Source organism: Bombyx mori, chromosome 21 (genome assembly GCF_030269925.1).
Source record: "Bombyx mori chromosome 21, ASM3026992v2".
Taxonomy (NCBI): Eukaryota; Metazoa; Arthropoda; class Insecta; order Lepidoptera; family Bombycidae; genus Bombyx; species Bombyx mori.
This window is the reverse complement of record NC_085127.1, coordinates 983,777-1,003,505: the sequence shown is the minus strand read 5'-3', so window position 1 is coordinate 1,003,505 and position 19,729 is coordinate 983,777. Positions and strand designations below refer to the sequence as shown.

The 19,729-nt window shown below is 39.8% G+C and overlaps 1 protein-coding gene across 1 annotated transcript in view; it reads right to left on the bottom strand.

The window, feature by feature from the left end:
• The window catches only part of LOC101736840 (chondroitin sulfate synthase 1), an 83,856-nt gene that overhangs the window by 6,249 nt on the left and 57,878 nt on the right, over positions 1-19,729 (bottom strand). Inside the window, exons 2-5 of the mRNA XM_012689781.4 lie at positions 18,825-18,965; positions 9,964-10,144; positions 9,336-9,493; positions 94-295 (exon numbers count right to left, since the gene is read on the bottom strand). Coding sequence (XP_012545235.1) covers positions 94-295; positions 9,336-9,493; positions 9,964-10,144; positions 18,825-18,965 — 682 coding nt within the window. The remainder of the gene's footprint in view (positions 1-93; positions 296-9,335; positions 9,494-9,963; positions 10,145-18,824; positions 18,966-19,729) is intronic.

The following is a 19,729-nucleotide window of genomic DNA, read 5'->3' as shown; positions in this document are numbered from 1 at the left end:
ATAATGTTTATTAGCTTTTTATAAATAAGGTTTTTTTTTATTGCTTAGTTCCACGACACCACACATCTTTTTTTTAAATCACAAAATCCTTACCTGTAAATGACTGCTGCAAATAAGCATGTCGTCTAACTGCCGCTGTCATTTTCCTTCCTCTGTATCTCCTGTACTTCAACAGCAGATCCAAGATGTGATCGGCCCCGTGCACCGGCTGGAGCCTGGTGTATCCGTACAGAAGCTCGTTGAAGTCAATCACACGTCCTCGTTGACGAGACGGTGCATTAATAATCTCCATAACCTGGAAAAATCAAATACACAACAATTAGTTTTTATTTATTTATTCCTTAGATGGGTGGACGAGCTCACAGCCCACCTGGTGTTAAGTGGTTACTGGAGCCCATAGACATCCACAACGTAAATGCGCCACCCATCTTGAGATATAAGTTCTAAGATCTCAAGTATAGTTACAACGGCTGCCCCACCCTTCAAGCCGAAACGCATTACTGCTTTCACGGCAGAAATAGGCAGGGTGGTGGTGTGGTACCCAACCGCGCGGACTCACAAAAGGTCCTACCACCAGTAATTACGCAAATTATAATTTTGCGGGTTTAATTTTTATTACACGATGTTATTCCTTCACCGTGGAAGTCAATCGTGAACATGTTTTGAGTACGTAATTCATTAGAAAAATTGGTACCCGCCTGAGATCCGAACCCCGGTGCATCGCTCAACACGAATGCGCCGGACGTCTTATTCTTAAGCCCACGACGACTTCTAGTTTTGGATCAAATTAGGAATTTATTTGTACCCTGATTGCATGGCAATTTTTTTTCAAACCCAAACTGAATGGTAATTGTTTACTTAGTATTTGCCTGTTAGTCAATAAGACTAACCGGTAAATGTATATAAGACATATTCAAATGGCGCAATGTTAACGAATCAACGTCACGTGATACATTGATGGCTGTGATTGGCCAACGATGACGTCATATCGCACGAACCAATCACAAAACAGGAAACGCAACAGTGGCACCAATTGTCAAAATTTAAAATTATTATAACACGAAGAAAAAAGATGGACGCGCATTTCAATTCTATATTTGTAAATTAATTAAAAATAATATAATGAGTATTTGAAGAAGTAAACGCATTTATTCATTTTCTTGGCCACCTCAAGATACATCTAAGAAATAGACGCAACATTTCTATTGGACCTTCAGCACCGGATCATCAATTAAGTTGAACCAGACGCTTACTTGAGAGACGCATCGGCCATTGAAAACGAAAATTCGGAAAATCTCACCAGCTTCGCAAGATTATAGTGCTTTGGCAAGGCGTGCTAACCAAAATATGCTAAACCTTTCCCCTTCGCGTATATAGTACTGTGCTTTTTTCAAACCTTTTTTGCTTTTCATTTTGCGTACGTATTTTCACTAATATTGAGCAGCTGTTTTGTTTTATTATTTAAAAACTGTAAGTACACCACCATTTACTTGTTTCCACAATGACTACATCAGATCATAAGGTAGAATTATTGATGAAAGATCTTACAAAAAAACGCGCATCTATTAAATGTCGTTTGACTAACTTTGGAAAATACGTGAATTCATTCGAAGGTGTAGAATTAACTGTTCATCAACGTACCGAGCTAAAACTGCGGATGGCAGGATCGCAAAGTTTAATGAATGATTTTAACCTCGTTCAGACTCAAATAGAAGACATTAGTGTAGAAATCGACATAGAAAAACAATTAGAATCGCGTGAAGATTTCGAGCAAAAATATTATAATATTCTTGCCCTTGCTGAATGTCTGACCACCGCTGATGAAAAGTCAAAAGGTATGATGTCTGAACCACCGATTACAAGTTCCAAAAGTATTAAATTACCCACTATATCTGTCCCCACCTTTGACGGCTTATATGAGCACTGGTTAGAGTTCCGCGATACATTTTTGTCATTGATACATAATAGTGAAACAATTACAGAAATTCAAAAATTTCATTATTTAAAATCGTCTTTGTCCGGTAACGCTAAATCGGTCATAGATTCCATAGAATTCTCTGCTAATAATTATAAAGTTGCTTGGGAACTACTGTTAAATCGATTTGATAATACGAAATTATTAGTACATAACCATATCAAATCCATGTTTACCATGCAATCGTTGACCAAAGAATCACCAGTGCAATTACGCAAATTAATTGATAATATTTTAAAAAACCTCCGCGCTTTAAAGCTTTTAGGGGAACCTACAGAGTATTGGGATACGTTAATCATTTACATTATTGTCACAAAATTAGATTCCATTACCGAACGGGAATGGGAACAGCACAAGTGTAGTTTAATTACATCAACCAATAACACCAAAACTGTAGTTCAACTAAATGACTTACTTCAGTTTCTTAGAAATAGGGCGGATATTTTGGAAACACTTATAGTATCACACAGTAAAGCAGGCGTATATAGCGCGACAGACAATAATAAAAAGCAATTCAGTAACCAGTTAACATCTAAACTTCATTGCAATATAGTTTCAAATAAACCAAATAATAATAAATCACAAGGAAAGAATGCACGTAATTACAGACCTTGTATAATGTGTAATGATTTACATCCGCTATATTCATGTCAAAAGTTTTTGGACCTAAGTGTGCAAAATAGATTAAAATTTATCCAAACTAAACAGTTGTGCCCTAATTGCATGCGTCCAGGACATACTGTTGACACCTGTGTGTTCGGGCCGTGTCGAAAATGTGATAAAAAACATAATTCATTAATTTGCGATGTAATTAAAAATTATGATAATAGTTTCCCTAAAGTTACGTTGCCATCTTGTGAACAATCAGCCGTCCCGTCTAATACGAAAGATAACTCGAACGCACACTCTTTTCAGGCGCAATCTACTGACACATTTGATAACATGCATCCAGCGCAACCAGTTTTACTGTCCACAGCTATTGTAGAAATACGTAGCCAGTCGGGTGTTTACCATCAAGCGCGCGTTCTACTCGATAGTGGCAGCGAACGTTCATTCATCACACAAACACTTTGTGACAAATTAAATCCACCAATATTACAGTCCACTCAAGAAATTCACGGCGTAGGTAATACAATAACACAGTGTTCGCAATCCTGTGATATTGAGATCAAATCACGCACTGGTAGTTATGCTGCACGCATTCAGTGTTTAATTCTACCTCATATAACATCAAACTTACCTATGAAGACATATAACGTTAATTTGTTTACCATACCGGATAACATTCTACTTGCAGATCCGACGTTTTATGATAGTCAGCCGGTTGACTTATTAATAGGCGCGGATTTGTTTTGGGAATTAGTTAGAGAAGATAAAATACGACTTAAAAATGGCCCCTTTCTCCAAAATACGCATCTTGGTTGGATAATCTCGGGCTCATTTCAATCTATTACACGCAAAGACATGTTAGCTGTAACTTTACGCAAACCGTTGACAGTGACACATGCTCATTAGATAAATTATAAATTATTACGCAGTTTTTGGGAAATCGAAGAATTACCAATTAATTTTCCTAAGTTAAGCTACGAGGAGCGCGCCTGTGAGGAGCACTTTATTAAAACAACCTCACGGACGGCCGACGGGCGGTTTAAGGTTCGATTCCCGTTCAAGCACTCTCCGAAGTTACTAAGTGACACGCACACACAAGCTGAACGTCGTTTTTATGCCTTAGAAAAACGGTTACAACGCAATCCTACTTACAAACAAATGTATATCGACTTTATACACAAATACATTAACTTAGGCCACATGAGTCTTGTACATAGTTATTAAACACCACATTATTTTTTACCTCATCACGGTGTGTTTAAAACAATTAGCGCAAGAGTGTGAGGTTCCGTACGTAAAAGAAACCTAATGATAATTTTTACGTGGACGACTTAATTTGTATTGAAAATAGTATTTCAAGATTAAATCAAATTTGCGAAGGTTTTAAAATTGGCTAGTTTAATTTTACGTAAATGGATTTTTAACTTTGACTGCGCTGATAATGACAATGCGCAAAATGTTACAAAAAAACTAGGCCTAGCAGGAGATAACGTTCAAAACAAAACTTTAGGTATTGGATGGAATAATAAGTTAGATGAATTAATGTTTTACACGCAAATTAAGTATGATGCCAACGACATTATTACGAAACGCATTATTTTATCGGGTGCATCACAAATTTATGACCCCTTAGGTTTAATTAGTCCAGTTATTACTTTCGCTAAGATATTATTACAAAAATGTTGACTGTTGAAACTTAATTGGCATGAACCGGTTCCTTGTGACGTCGCGCAAGTATGGGATCGATTTGTTTCTTGCTTATCATTGTTCAATAGCATTCACAAGCCGCGCTACGCTATGTGTATTGAACCAATATGTCATTGTATAGAACTACATAATTTTACAGTTTTATTGTTTAAATACGAACACACTCGAATGATGCATGCTGCGCCGCAACTTCTTTTGTATACGTTACGAGAGTCATGGTAGCCTATTGGAGGTCGTAATCTTGCCAAGAAGGTGGTACATAGTTGTATGAAGTGTGCCCGATTGCGCGCAGTAACTCTTAATCCCATAATGGGGAATCTGCCTCGAGAACGGCTGCAGCCAGGTTTTCCCTTCTTACGCTGTGGAGTGGATTATGCAGGACCAGTGTTCATTTTAAATCGTAGGGGTAGGGGAGCAAGATTACAAAAATCGTATATATGTTTATTTGTATGTTTTGCTTCACGCGCCGTACATCTCGAGCTTGTGACCGACCTTTCATCAGATGCTTATTTGTTGGCACTGAAGAGGTTCATTTCACGTCGAGGAAAACCTATTGAAATATACTCCGATAACGGGCGCAACTTTGTAGGCGCAATGAATGAATTCGCAAAGTTTTTAAATTGTTGTTCAGATGACATTAAGGCATACGCGATTTCTCAAAATATAAATTTTAGATTGATACCGTGTTATGCTAGTCATTTTGGGGGCTTGTGGGAGGCTGGTGTTAAAAGCTGTAAGTATCATTTGCGGCGTGTGGTTGGCAACGCACACCTTACGTTTGAAGAGATGAGCACAGTACTATCGCAGGTTGAAGCTGTCCTCAACTCCCGACCTTTAAACCCTATGTCCTCAGATCCACAGGATTTTCTTCCACTTACCCCAGCTCATTTTTTGGTTGGCCGTCCGCTAACTGCACCTGTACCTGATGACCTTCACGATGTTCCGGCTAGTCGACTTACCAGATACCAGAGAGTTGAACAGATCCGCCAGCACTTCTGGAGCCGCTGGGCTAAAGAATACGTGTCAGAGATGCAAACCAGGAGCAAATGGTACCAACATAAGGGTGAGCTCAAGGAAAACATGTTGGTTCTTATAAAAGATGATAACTTACCGCCACTGAAATGGAGCTTGGGACGAATTGTCAAAACATATCCAGGCAAAGACAGCTTGTCACGTGTGGCTGATATTCGCAAAGAGGATGGGATAGTGAGACGGGCATTCTCCAAAATCTGTCCGCTTCCCTTACATGAAGAATGATTACGCACGATAGCAGCTGCTGGGTTCCTGAATGATCACCGCCAATTGTTGGAACCTGGTGCTTCCAAGGCCGGGAGCATGTTAACGAATCAACGTCACGTGATACATTGATGGCTGTGATTGGCCAACGATGACGTCATATCGCACGAACCAATCACAAAACAGGAAACGCAACAGTGGCACCAATTGTCAAAATTTAAAATTATTATAACACGAAGAAAAAAGATGGACGCGCATTTCAATTCGATATTTGTAAAATAATTAAAAATAATATAATGAGTATTTGAAGAAGTAAACGCATTTATTCATTTTCTTGGCCACCTCAAGATACATCTAAGAAATAGACGCAACACGCAACGACGTGTAAAAATAGTCAATATCAATTTGCATTGGTCCACCTTCATCTATCCTCGTCTACTATTCACAGCTATATGCTGTCATAAATAGCTAGCAGATATCGAACAAGTTTCGCTGACTCTGTGTTTCTTAAATCTGAGTACATATTTTTATGTATATATAAATCCAATGTATCGATTGCACTACAATTTGAATTCACGAATAAAACATAAAAACAAAGCTATTCTAGTTGGTTATTAAAAATCAAAAAGGCCAAAAGTCAAAATAATAACGATAGCACGACAATAGCATTGTACTTCAATTAACCTTTACCTTGTGTGATAAGAAATAAAATATCTAAAACACAAGAGCGTTGTCGCGTTGTGCCAATCATCTTACACCCAAAAAAAATAATTTTAAATCCGAAATGAAATTGAGGACTTTTTGGCGACATTTTCTATTAAGACCTATAATGGAACAGACATTCTTTATTAAAACAGTCCTAATACAACAGTCTCAAGAAGAGTAACAATGAAGGGGTGGGTGTAACATCAGATAAGCATAACTTTATCGGTCAACTTGCTAACAAAAAAAAACCCGGAATATTATTTGGGCCTAGCCTCATAGTTTTTGTGACAATCTTGCACTTGTCGCACTATCTTAATTACTGAATAGCAAGCAGGGCAGAGTCCTTCAATTAAATCCTAAAAGATCTTTTTTATTCCTGACTTCTATTCATCCCCAAACATCGCTTACATTTATCCCGTAACAGAGTTCGGAGGTAAGATCCCCTAAGCAGCTTAGCCAACTAATAATATCCGTCATTATCCAAGTCAGATAGCACAAACAATGTCATTCATCCTTCAGTCTAATTCAACTAAAGTCATGCATCAATTTGAAAAGTGGTAATCTAGTGCTCAAAAACCTATGAAGGTCTCAGCCAGATGTATTAACATTTACATGGCCTATGTTAGTTTTAGATACTTTGAGTTTTAGTTCCAATACCTATGCATGTCTGCATTCCTAACTAATTTTGGTTTTACATTAATAGCTCAGCGCAATGTCTTCATTTGAAAACCGAAAAATTATTCAAAAGCGACTTCCTCATCGGTCTGATTTGGATCATCAAGCATTTTAGCGAGTCTGTTGATTCTGTATCGACAATCTTCATGACACGCAACATTAGTTTGGCCTTATGTTATTAAATTTAATTTTTTTCTGTTAAACTACGAAAATTCATAACATTTTTAAGCTATTGCATAGCTTTTATCGCGGGCCTTGAGCGCGGCGACCGAATCATTAAATTCCGTAACGAAAAAAAACCTAACACCCCTTACTCCGCCTACCATGTAGTTCGCGTTCAACACATTCACACGTTGCGCTTGTGTAGTGTTTTGAATAAGCGCCTGGCGTGACGTCACACTGCATGCGCATCATGAAAAGTCTGCCCATCTCTCTCTCTCTCTCTAGCTTATGAGTGTGAAGGGGACAGTTAATGTTTTGCTTTTATTAATGTTTAATATAGCGTGGTCTTGTTTTATTATTATTTTAATATTAAATTATCATTGTCTAATTATAATTCCATAAGTTGATAAAAAATGCTATTTTTTTTTTATCTTATTGAAAGTAATATGACGACCAGAATCGTAAAGTGATTCAGAAATAAACTGTTCTATAGATAACTGCACACAAGCAAAAGGTCACAAAGTTCAATACCAAACGACTAAAATTAACTGTTATAAACATAATCACCACGACAATGTTTCTTTTAAAATAAAATAAAAATACTTGGTATTACAAAGACAATCTCACGGCGCACATGTTAGTGGCCAACAGAATCTACAGAGGTAGTAGTCTATATTGTATTCCAAACAGACTCTGCTGTTTATCAAAACGCAATGCATCATTTCTTTACGGCAGAAAGATACTTTAAATTGTATATACAATACTAGTGACCCACCCTCGCTTCGTTTCGGAAACTGTAATTTTTTATTGATTTCTCCACTATTTAATGGATGTTATTATACATACTAATATTATAAAGAGGAAATATTTGTTTGTTTGTTTGTATTGAATAGGCTCTGAAACTACTGACCTGATTTAAAAAATTCTTTCAGTGTTGGAAAGCTACGCTATCCCCGGGTGACATAGGCTATATTTATTATATTTTCAAAAAAATTAGGGATCATTACTGAAACTCCAATAATGTAACCCAATGTGTAAAAAAATTACCTAAAATTCTTTACATCGCGTCGCTATTTCCCAAGCGAAGCCGGGGCGGGCCGCTAGTTATACATATAAACGTTCCTTTTCAATCACTCTATCTATTAAAAAAAACCGCATCAAAATCCGTTGCGTAGTTTTAAAGATTTAAGCATACATAGGGACAGACAGATATAGGGACAGAGAAAGCGACTTTGTTTTATACTATGTAGTGATACTGTGAGCTACCACCAATTAGTATAATGAATGGGTGATTTCTGCTTGCTGGTGTAATCTAAGTTTGATTGCTCAGATAGTGCCGCTGCCTATTCTCCGGTAATATCTTTTTCGTCGTTTACAATACTCACCAGAAGAAAACAAGTAGATTCTTGAGCATCACAACACATAGCAATTTATTTTTTATTCGCTTCATAATATTATGAATATAAAAACTACTGCTCTGATGGCAGATGTTCAATAAGAGCATACCTTACATATTATTTTAATCATATACTCTACCTCCTAGCGCAATAAGTGCAACTAGTGGTCCCGCAGTAGTCGAAATTCGACTATAATTAATTGAAATTATAAGTTTGTACACTATTATGATTCTATTTTCAAGGACTATTATACTTCTATAATCACAAATTTCGTCAAGACTACACTATAGAAAAATATTAATAAAGACAAACAATATTTAATCTATTCTCAATTTGACCACAGACGTCAAGAACAAACGTTTGACAATAAATAAATAAATAGAATGCATGCGTGTGTGCGTCAAATACACGATGGTAGTGTGTGTAATGTTTTTCTTGTTGATTTAATGCATTTCATAGGCATAATTTAAAATATTAATAATAATAATAAAAAAATTATTAACATTCTGCACTCCTTCTCTATATTCTTTATAAGTGTGGGAAATTTCATACTCCTTCTATACAAAGTTTTTCCCTCACGTATTATAATATAGTTTTAGCAACGGCTTAATAATTTAAATAAATAAAAAAAATACAAAAGTGGGTAGGAACGATCGACACAGAATATTAAATCTAAGACAAGTGAACGCTGCGCGCGCTTCTAGCAAAAGTGATCCGAGGTGGCGTAATGTCCCCGCTGGTCGGTCGGTTGCCCCTCCAGATGACGTCACGAGTCCACGTGAGTGCTCGTCGTCAATGGCTCCGCCCATCGACTTTGACTTAAGAGGGAATCGCCTCTAATAATAGATAATACATTATTCACTACTCACTTCTCTGATAACATCATCCATAGCTTCTTTCAGGGGTAGCTCCACTCGTCTTTTCGGGTTTGAGTGGTAGGCGGAGTACAGGCTCTTGCTGATGAAGTCGAATATGACGATATCGTCTAGATTGGAGGGCTTGTACCGATTCATGTCTATCGGGGCACCTGGAATGACCGGATGTTGTTGTTACTACTACGGACGAACATCTTAGGTATATATTTGGATCCCTTAAGAATGCTGGGTGTAATGCAGAGAATAGCGCTTCCGACTCATGATGCAGCTTAAAAGTTCATGTAGGCCTCTTCCTGGTCTTTACTGCTATGCTATATGATACTATATGATACGCCCCCGTGAAGAAGCCAGTGTGCTTAGTGTGAGTTTTTTAACGTTCTCGACAGCGTAAAAGTTAGCTCATATTTGTATGGAATGGGATCGTTTGCGTACGTTTGCCGCTAGGGGGCGCTGTTCCAACTACATACAAAATTGGGTTAACTTTTACGCTATCGAGAACGTTCAGAAACTCGCACTAAGCACACAGTTCGTTAGAAACCTAATAATATTGTTTTCGAAAATTCCACTTTCCATATTTATACATTAGTCTTATGTTTAAAAAATGTTTTGTAACTTATAATACCTAATATTTTATTATCCCCCAAGTATCCTGGCTCCCCAATCTTGGCCGGGAACAGCGGGACGTCTCCGGGTAAGACAAAGTCATCGACCTCGTCCCGGGGAATAGAGAGCTCCCGAAGCGCCGAGGAGATGTCCCGGTGGAGATCCAGGGAACGTTCGCGAAGTTCTTGGATACGAAAGTTCTGGAAAAGTGATAAATTTGTTATTGTAAGATTGATTTTTACATAAATTTTTTGCCATTTCAACAAGATTCTAAGGCGATTTATGGAGCGCATTATGAATTGTTTCCACTCTGTAGTCCTTAAATAAGATCGTGAAAACAAACTGGCGGACAGATACAATTCTAACAACATATTAAAGATTAGAAACCACACTAAAAACTGTACAATTATTATAATTATCTTTATGTATATCTATTTATTTATCAAGTATAATATTTTTAACCATAAAAGGCAGGCGTAAATTTATAGTTTTTAAACCGAAAATTGATATTGGATTACAAATGTAATCGCTATTACATTTTGTCGTGTACAAATCTGCACTTGAACTCTTATCATACATTCAAATATAATATAAATAAGCGTTGATAAGCAATGGGTCCTAATCGGTATAAATATATGTTAAAATAAGGTTTTTTCTGCAAGCCGTTTGCGACGAGCTTAGACCACTGATACTGATTGATGCTTCATAAACTTAAAATCAATGATTGGAAGCACCAGGTTGTTAATAATAATGATTACTTACTCCAAAAACAATTTTAACTATTGCCGATCTAAGCCGAATTTTCATAGACATAAATTCTACTTGAGACCGTGGTTCCGTTAACGGTGCTTTTAGGTACCACAAGCACCGGTCACCGTCCTCGTCGAACCCGTCGCTTGCGACGAAGGGCTCGACGAGCGAATTAACCCATAGACACAACCCACTGAGTTTCTCGCTGGATCTTCTCAGTGGGTCGCGTTTCCGATCCGGTGGTAGATTCTGCGAAGCACTACTCTTGCTAGGGCGTGTTAGCAATTCTCCCGGTTTGAGCCCCGTGAGCTCACCTACACGTTAGGGTGAAGCTGAAATAGCCTCTCAAGGCTATCAGCACAGGTAGAAAAAAAAAGAGACCGTGGTCTCCAATAACAATATTGCATGCCCACGAGAAGTATATGAGAACTAGACTACTAAACAACCAACTTTAATATAAGGCCACAAAATTACTAACGAAAACAAAACGCTTTTTATTGTTGCCAAAGGACAGAAAGCTCATTACGTATTAAGCCGTTATTGGAAGTAAGAAGTGGAGGAGGCGTAATGATACTTTTTTTTCTGGATAGTCGTCGTGGCCTAAAGTATAAGGCGGATTCGGTGCATTTGTATCTAGCGATGCACCGGTGTTCGAATCCCGCAGGCGGGTACTAATTTTTCTAATGAAATACGTACTTATCAAATGTTCAGGATTGACTTCCACGATGATAGAATAACATCGTGTCGTAAAACTCAAACCCGCAATAAAAATATAATTTGCGTAATTACTGGTGGTAGGACCTTTTGTGAGTCCGCACGGGTAAAGACCAACCACTCTGCCTATTTCTGTCGTGAAGCAGTAACGCGTTTTGGGTTTAAAAGGTGGGGTAGCTGTTGTACTATAACTGAGACCTTAGAACTCATATCTCAAGGTGAGTGGCTGCATTTACGTTGTAGATGTATATGCGCTCCGGTAACCACTTAACATCAGGTGGACCGTGAGCTATTCCAACTATCAAAGCAATAAAAAATAGAGAAAAAATTGAGTCCTTAGGTACTTTCGTATTATGACATCATGCTTACCCATTAGCTCATTAATGTTTCTAGTTTTATATAGATTCAAAAATTACTTGTATTTAAAAAAAGCCCTCAAAAGCTACGACATAGTAACGGTAGGACGTATCAGGCTTGCATGGGCGGACACAACCGTCTTATCTATACTGCAGTGCATAAATCAAGGATTTCAGTTTGCATGGTCGGTATCGCAATACAAATAAGACTTCGAACGACTTCCTCAAGGTAAAATCATTCATCAATCATTCTGTAATTCAGCATCAAGCAATAAAATATAATCTTGTACCCCTTTTTACATAAATTGCGCGAATGGAGAAGGATAAAACTTCTTACACTTATAGAAAATGTAGAGAAGGAGTGCAGAATGCTATTTTTTTTTTAATTATGCATAAAACATACATTAAATCAATAAAAAAAAACATTACGCACACTTCCCTTTGACTTTTGACACAGCACATACGTTAAAGTATACTCTTTCTTGTTGTCAATTGTCAAACTTTTGTTGTTGTTTATAGTCTGTGGTCAAATTGAGAATAGATTAATATTGTTTGCCTTTAATATTATTTATCTATAGTGTAATTTTGGCGAAATCTGTGAATATATTATAGAAATATAATATTGTATGACAATGGAACCATAATAATGCTTAAACTTATAATTTCAATTAATTATAATCGAATTTCGACCACTGCGGGGCCACTAGTAATTAAAAAAGAGTCACATTAATGTCAGCCAGATCGTTGCACCCACGTTATCAAGTAAACATCCGTTTTAATCTTTTCAAACAGCACTCATCCTTCACAGACGCTACTGAGTTGATCTTGAAGAAGCTCTTTATTGTCACGGGTCAGATGCCCTCATCACCGATGCACGGACCAAAGTAAGCCGAACGCATATTATACGTAAAACGACTGTTATTGAATTTAAGAATGGTTTTTATTATTGGCTGGCTGGGTGGTGGAAGTGGATGAAGAGAGCCGAATACCGGGCCAGTGGTGTGTATTGGGGGTGACATATGCTCAGCAGTGGACGACTGTGGGTTGATGATGATTTTATTGTTGCTTTCGAAGGCAAACGAATCTTCGGCTACCTGGTGATGACTGGTCGATCGCTGATGACCATCCGTAATACCAGAGGTACAGTTATCCGCACTCCACCAAGCTACAAAACGGGATCGATGGACACAGTTGGTTGACGGAATCGGACGATCCTCAGCAGTGAGGGACCGATCGAAGAGAGAGACAGTTATGGCGCGACTAACTCTTGAAATCTCGTTTGAAAAAAAGAGTAATGTCTGATTCTAGTCTAAGATATATAGAAGATTTTTTTCTAGTCGTCATAACTCATCTAATCGTGAATGGGTACTTTAACTCATCGACATTATTAATACCAATACCACACCGGGCTCCGTTAAGGACCCGTTTCAAGGCACATCCAAAAAAGGGCATGTCCTTGCGCTCGGGAAAGAACGCGATTCAAGAAACAAGCCGGGTGAAGTTATGTGTATGTGTGTGTGTGTAATTTGCAAGCAATTTCCCACAAGACGGCTTTTGTTCTGTATAATATATATTGACGACATCATACAAAGCGGCCTTGTTGAAATCAGGCCAATTTTAGCCTAACGTCTCTGCATCTTTTCTTTGGGTATTGTAAAAAGCAACCGAGAGATTCACAGGGGAATGGGCAGTAACGTTTTCTAAAGATTAGGCCGGTATACTACAATCGCCCATTATTAGTCGTAGAGTATATGGTTATACCGCAACGCAGGCTAGTACCATCCTGCCTACATCTGCCTCTTACAATCAGCGGCTTGAAGGCTGTCATGAAATGCAATCGATACTTTAACGCCATGTCTCTAGGGTGGTTGAGATGTCCAGGGGTTCCGATAACAACTGCACAGCAAGCGTATGTCTGCCGACCAATAAAAGCATACAGTATATTTGTCTTGCACGAAATTAAAAAGCCCAGAGCTGTTATAACTTCCTTATTCCTAAGCAAGGTGATTGGATTTTTTATGTGTTATTTAATAATAGCTGTTAACACGCAGATTGTATAGCAACTGACGCACAATTACTTCCACCTCATCACTATTCGTGTATTGCCCTCAATGAATATGAATATGTAGAATTGGCATCGTGGCAAATAAAATAAGACCATTGTTGCACTTTATTGTTCTCTTCTCGAATATTCTCTATTATAATCATAAAAAATTATCCGACATCTTTTTTACGCCGTACTCATTCAATCATCTTCGATCCGGCCACCGTCCTCGCCGAACCCGTCGCTTGCGACGAAGGGCTCGACGAGTAACCTTGGAATTATCGCTGGATCTTCTCAGTGTGTCGCGTTTCCAATCCAGTGGTAGATTCTGCGAAGAACTGCTCTTGCTAGGGCCAGTGTTAGCAACTCTCCCGGTTCGAGCCCCGTGGGTACGCCTACACGTCAAGGCGAAGCTGAAATAGCCTCTCAAGGCTATCAGCAGAGATAGGAAAAAAAAAACATCTTTGCCATCTTCCTTTTACTCTGTCATTCCTTTTTCCCTTTCTTGGCGTTTTCTGTCACCCACATCTTAACGCTCCAATCCACACGCTTTTCACACGTTCCGTTCTTACTAATCCTACAAATATAATTTGTGTACCTACGCTTACTTTTGAACAATAACAACAGACACCGGATTATTACCTACCGCTGAAACTGACCAAATAGTACGTGTTACGAATAGAACTAAACAAAACAACGGCCGTGATCAAAGGGAGATATTTATGTTTTAAATAAACTTGTATAAACTTCACAAGCGGAAGCGTGTGCTCGCAATTTGAATCGCACAAGTAGGGGCCCGACTTCTTTTACATACATATACGTTTGATTGCGAAAGTATTCTGTATACTTTTGGTTTTTATATGAAGACCAAATACACTTTCATTAATGTTGGTTAAATGTTGTTACGATTCATCTTTAAGCGGTCGCAGAAGCATATAGAGATAAACGTGCGAATGTCGCCACCAACCCATTAGCACTGAATAAATACATCAATTTACTAAGAAGCTATTTCATTTTAGTCACTTTCACTTTTTATTTTGCAGAGATAGGCTGCCTTGATTACAAAAAGTTTAGCTGTAAGGGTTACGTTCCCTTTGCCTGTCCAATGAACGAATGAAACAAAAAACTTATCATAGATGTATCCAAGCACATTATTTATGGATTTAACGTAAACAAGATCATGCTTTCTTTCTTTCGATCATGTTCGGTCAACGTAAAGAGAACTACTAGTATTACAGCGTAGAATAAACCCAATCAAAATCTAAATCGCGCTACTAACATATTCAAAATTATTTTACCATCCAATTGAAGTATTTGCAATTAGTTTTTTTTTATTTTATTGCTTAGATGGATGGACCAGCTCACAGCCCACCTGGTGTTAAGTGGTTACTCGAGCCCGTAGACATCTACAACGTAATGCGCCACCCATCCCACGCAAGGTGGTGGTACCTACCCGTACGGACTCACAAGAGGTCCTACCACCAGTAAAATGAACGAATGACACAAAAAATTTATCATAGATGTATCCAAGGGATTTGAGGTAAACAAGATCATGTTTTCTTTCTTTCGATCATGTTCTGTCAACGTAAAGAGAACTCGTAGTATAGTATCATAGCGTAGAATAAACACAATCAAAATCTAAATCGCGCTACCAACATTTACAAGATTAGTTTACCGTCCGACTTCGAGGCTTATTTACATAGCTAATTACAAATGCTTCTCGCGGTAAAATACAGCTGCACTGATTTTCTAGAAGCTCACTCGACTAATTCGTGTGACGTCAGAAGCTAAATGTCAGAACGTACTAACATATTTTTTACGCCCAACTCCGAGTTCACGGAAACGCCTGTCTTGCGTAAACATGGGCATTTCATCAGTTAACGGCCTACAGGGTCAGCGTTTACGTACAAAAGAAGTTAAAAGTAGAATCTATATTTTTTTTATTGCTTAGATTTGAACAAGCTCAGGACCCCACTTTACTGGTGGTAGGACCTCTTGTAAGTCCGCACGGGTAGGTACCACCACCCTGCCTATTTCTGCCGTGAAGCAGTAATGCGTTTCGGTTTGAATGGTGGGACAGCTGTTGTAACTATACTGAGATCTTAGAACTTATATCTCAAAGTGGGTGGCGCATTTACGTCGTAGATGGCTATGGGCTCCAGTGACCACTTAGCACCAGGTGGGCTGTGAGCTCATCCACCCACCTAAGCAATAAAAAAAAACCCCACCTTGTTAGGTTTTTACAATCAAACCACTGAACTGATTTGTACTGAATTCTGTTTGGAAATAGTTTCGATCCTGGCGAAGGATATAGGTTACTGCTTTACATGTTTTATCGGATCCCCGAGAATCGCTCTCGGTTCTTTTAGGCTCTTCAAGCACGGTCACCGTGTTCGTCAAGATCGATCTTCTCAGTGGGTCGCGATTCCGATCCAGAGATAGATTTTTCGAAGCACTGCTATTCCTAGGGCCAGTATTAGCAAGCTCTCTCGAGTTGAGCTCCAGAACTCATCTACCAGTCAGAACGTAGCTGGAATAGCCCCTTAAGTTACCAACGAAAAGGTAAAGAAAAAAGGAAAAATATTGCCTTTGTCTCTGTCTGCGCGATATAAAGAACAGCCCAAGCGTCTAAAGCTCACCGGTCATCACTCTCGTCGAACCCATCGCTTGCGACGAAGGGCTCGACGAGTAAATTAACCCTCAAACACAGCCCACTGAGTTTCTCGCCGGATCTTCTCAGTGGGTCGCGTTTCCGATCCGATGGTTGATTCTGCGAAACACGGCTCTTGCTAGGGTTCGTGTTAGCAACGTCATCAGGTTTGAGGCCCCGTGAGCTCACCTACTAGTTAAGGCGACGCTGATATAGCCTCTCAAGGCTATCAGCTTAGGTAGGAAAAAAAAACTGAAGCTCGGACGAAATCTAGCCGTGTATCAAAAATATAATGTGTTCAATACTAAAACCTAGCAGCTCGTCAACTGTCATTAAGCGTCTATGAGGAAATGATTAAGGATCTGCTAGTTCTCGGGTACCCAAAACACCAAAGATAATGAAATGGTTCAAGAACTACCATTATACTAATCTAGGTACGGTAATTGCCTAACATGTTATCCAGCCATAATATTATACGAAATATAGTTCGTGTCTCGACATATCTGACGCATATGCGTCGAGACACGAAAGCAATTTAAGATCGTTTATTTCAAATATCCTACAAAAAACAACCTTAATTTTAGCACGTTCACAGCTGGCAAACAAAACGTTGGTTTAGTTCATTTCGTTTAGATTTATTGAGACTTAATTAAAAAGATTTTATGAAGTCGTCGTGGCCTGAAGGATAAAGACGTCCAGTGCATTCGTCTTGAGCGATGCACTAGTGTTCGAATCCCGCAGGCGGGTACCATTTTTTCTAATGAAATACGAACTTTTTTTTTTTTTTCCTCAGGAGAAAATCGCCGGATCCCCACCCGCGCGGCAGGTGGGGTATGTGGGAGTTGAACCTCACTAAAAACTCCTGCCGCTCACAACCGGCGCCCTACCTCGGACCGGGCCGGAGCCTAGTCGGGGCTATTGAAACGGCGGGACAGGGTTGACGCAGAGCACATTACATCCATCCCACCGTCCCACGGACGCCGGACCGGTGGCCGCCAGCGACACGACCACCGGTTCCCTCGTTCAGCGGGCCGAGAGCCCGCTTTGATGGCGCCGCGTTACACCTTCCCCCAGAGCGGTCGGGGGAACGCGGTCTACCATCACCCGGCTTCCTATTGCGGGTGAGCGTGCAGAGCACGCCACCCCACGTCTGGGTCCCTCCCCGCACAAAACGGGTGGGACCCCTAGCTCTTAGGGGGCCAGGTCACGGATACGACCCCGGTCCCGACCCCCTGCTCGGCGGCGGCGGGTTTCTGCGCAATGAGGAGAGCTTTCCCTCACTCGCCCCGCCGCCTCCTTCTGCGAGATGGTGCACTCGCAGAAGTCGACCATAGCCTTCCATGACTCATCGCTGCCAAGCATCGACGCCACGACGCCAGGCAGCGACAAGTCAGGTCCTATCTTTGCGACCAGGACACGGCGCTGCACCTCCCAAGCGGGGCAGACAGCGAGCGTATGCTCCGCCGTGTCCAGGTCGTGTCCACAATGGTGACACCTCGTCGTCGGCTCAGCCCCTATCCGGCGCAGGTACTTCCCGAAGCATCCGTGCCCGGTCAGCACCTGCACCAGACGAAAGGTGAGACGTCCTTCGCCACGATTCACCCAGTCATCAAAGACCGGGTAAACCGCCTCGACGGTCCGTAGCCCCCACGTGGGGTTGGCCAATCGCCTCGACCACGACTCGAGAATGAAATACGAACTTAACAAATGTTCACGAATGACTTCCGCAATGAAATAATAGTATCGTGTAATAAAAATGAACCCAATTTGCGTAATTACTGCTGGTAGGAGGTTTTAGTGGGTCCGCACGGGTAGGTACCACCACCCTGCCTATTTCTACCGTGAAACAGTAATGCGTTTCGATTTGATGGATCGGGCAGCCGTTGTACTGCAAAACTAGGGCTTAGCACTCGTATCTCCAAGTGGGTGGTGACATTACGTTGTTGATTGCACAAACAAATGCTAGTACATTAGGTTGCGGTTCAAAGCATCCGTGATCTAACGTTAAGACGCCCGATGCATTCGTATCGAGCGATACGGCTACACGGGGTTCCAAGTCTCGCAGGCAAGTACAAATTTTTAATTCGGTACATGGCGCATGAGGTGCTTAGTTTTTTTTTTTATGTTGCCCTTGTAGGCGGCCGAGCATACGGCCCACCTGATGATGAGTGGTTACCGTCGCCCATGGACTTCAGCAATGCCGGGGGCAGAGCCAAGCCGCTGCCTACCCTTTTTAATTTGTATCATACGAATTCAGCGTGATCACTGTTCTAAAAGATGTAACAACTCTTAATTCGAACTTAAATTGAAAAATTGAACACACATTTTAAATAAGTTCCTCTCGAAGTTGCTGCTGTTCTACATACCTTGAAATATGAATGTATTCTGTACATCTGGCGATGGTCTTTCACCGGATGCAAGGTGATGGCTCGGTGCACCTCTCTGGCTTTCAACCGACCGGTGTAGGCAGCCTCGCCGCTGCCATTGTGATGGAGAATCGTTTGCATCTAGAAAGAAATTCGAACATTATTTCAAAGATTCTCGCCGACAATCTATCTATCTATATATATAAAAATGAATTGCTGTTCGTTAGTCTCGCTAAAACTCGAGAACGGCTGGACCGATCTAGCTAATTTTGGTCTTGAATTATTTGTGGAAGCCCAGAGAAGGTTTTTAGGGTTGATAAATATGAAAATGCTCGGAATTAAATAAAAATAACAATTTTGTTTTCCGCTTGATGTGTCCCCCGTCGGACGGATTCCTTTTGTTTGTTTTAAGTTTATTTTATACAAAAGTTCAGGTCTTTTATTTGTCGATTGAGGCACTACGAAGTCTGCCGGGTCAGCTAGTTACTTAAATAAATCATTTTTTTAAGAGTTTTTCACGTTTTCCTTTAGAGCACTTTATCGGGTTAACGTAAACAAACATATGTTTGAAAATATCATTTTCTAAGTTTTCCTCAACTTTTCACACCGCTTTTTTTTTGTCGTCTGTTGGTGCAGTAGAATCAAAAACACGAGATAAAGTCGTCCAATATTGAATCGTATTTAATCTATACTAATATTATTAAGCTTAAGAGTTGTTTGTTTGAACGCGCTAATCTCAGGAACTACTGGTCCGATTTGAAAAATGTTTTCATTGTTAGATAGCCCATTTACTGAGTAAGGCTATATATAACATCACACTAAGATAAGAGCACCAATAAAAAATGTTTCAAAATCGGGGTGTTTTTCCCTTTTGAGACATTCTCTATAATTCAAAAATATTTTCA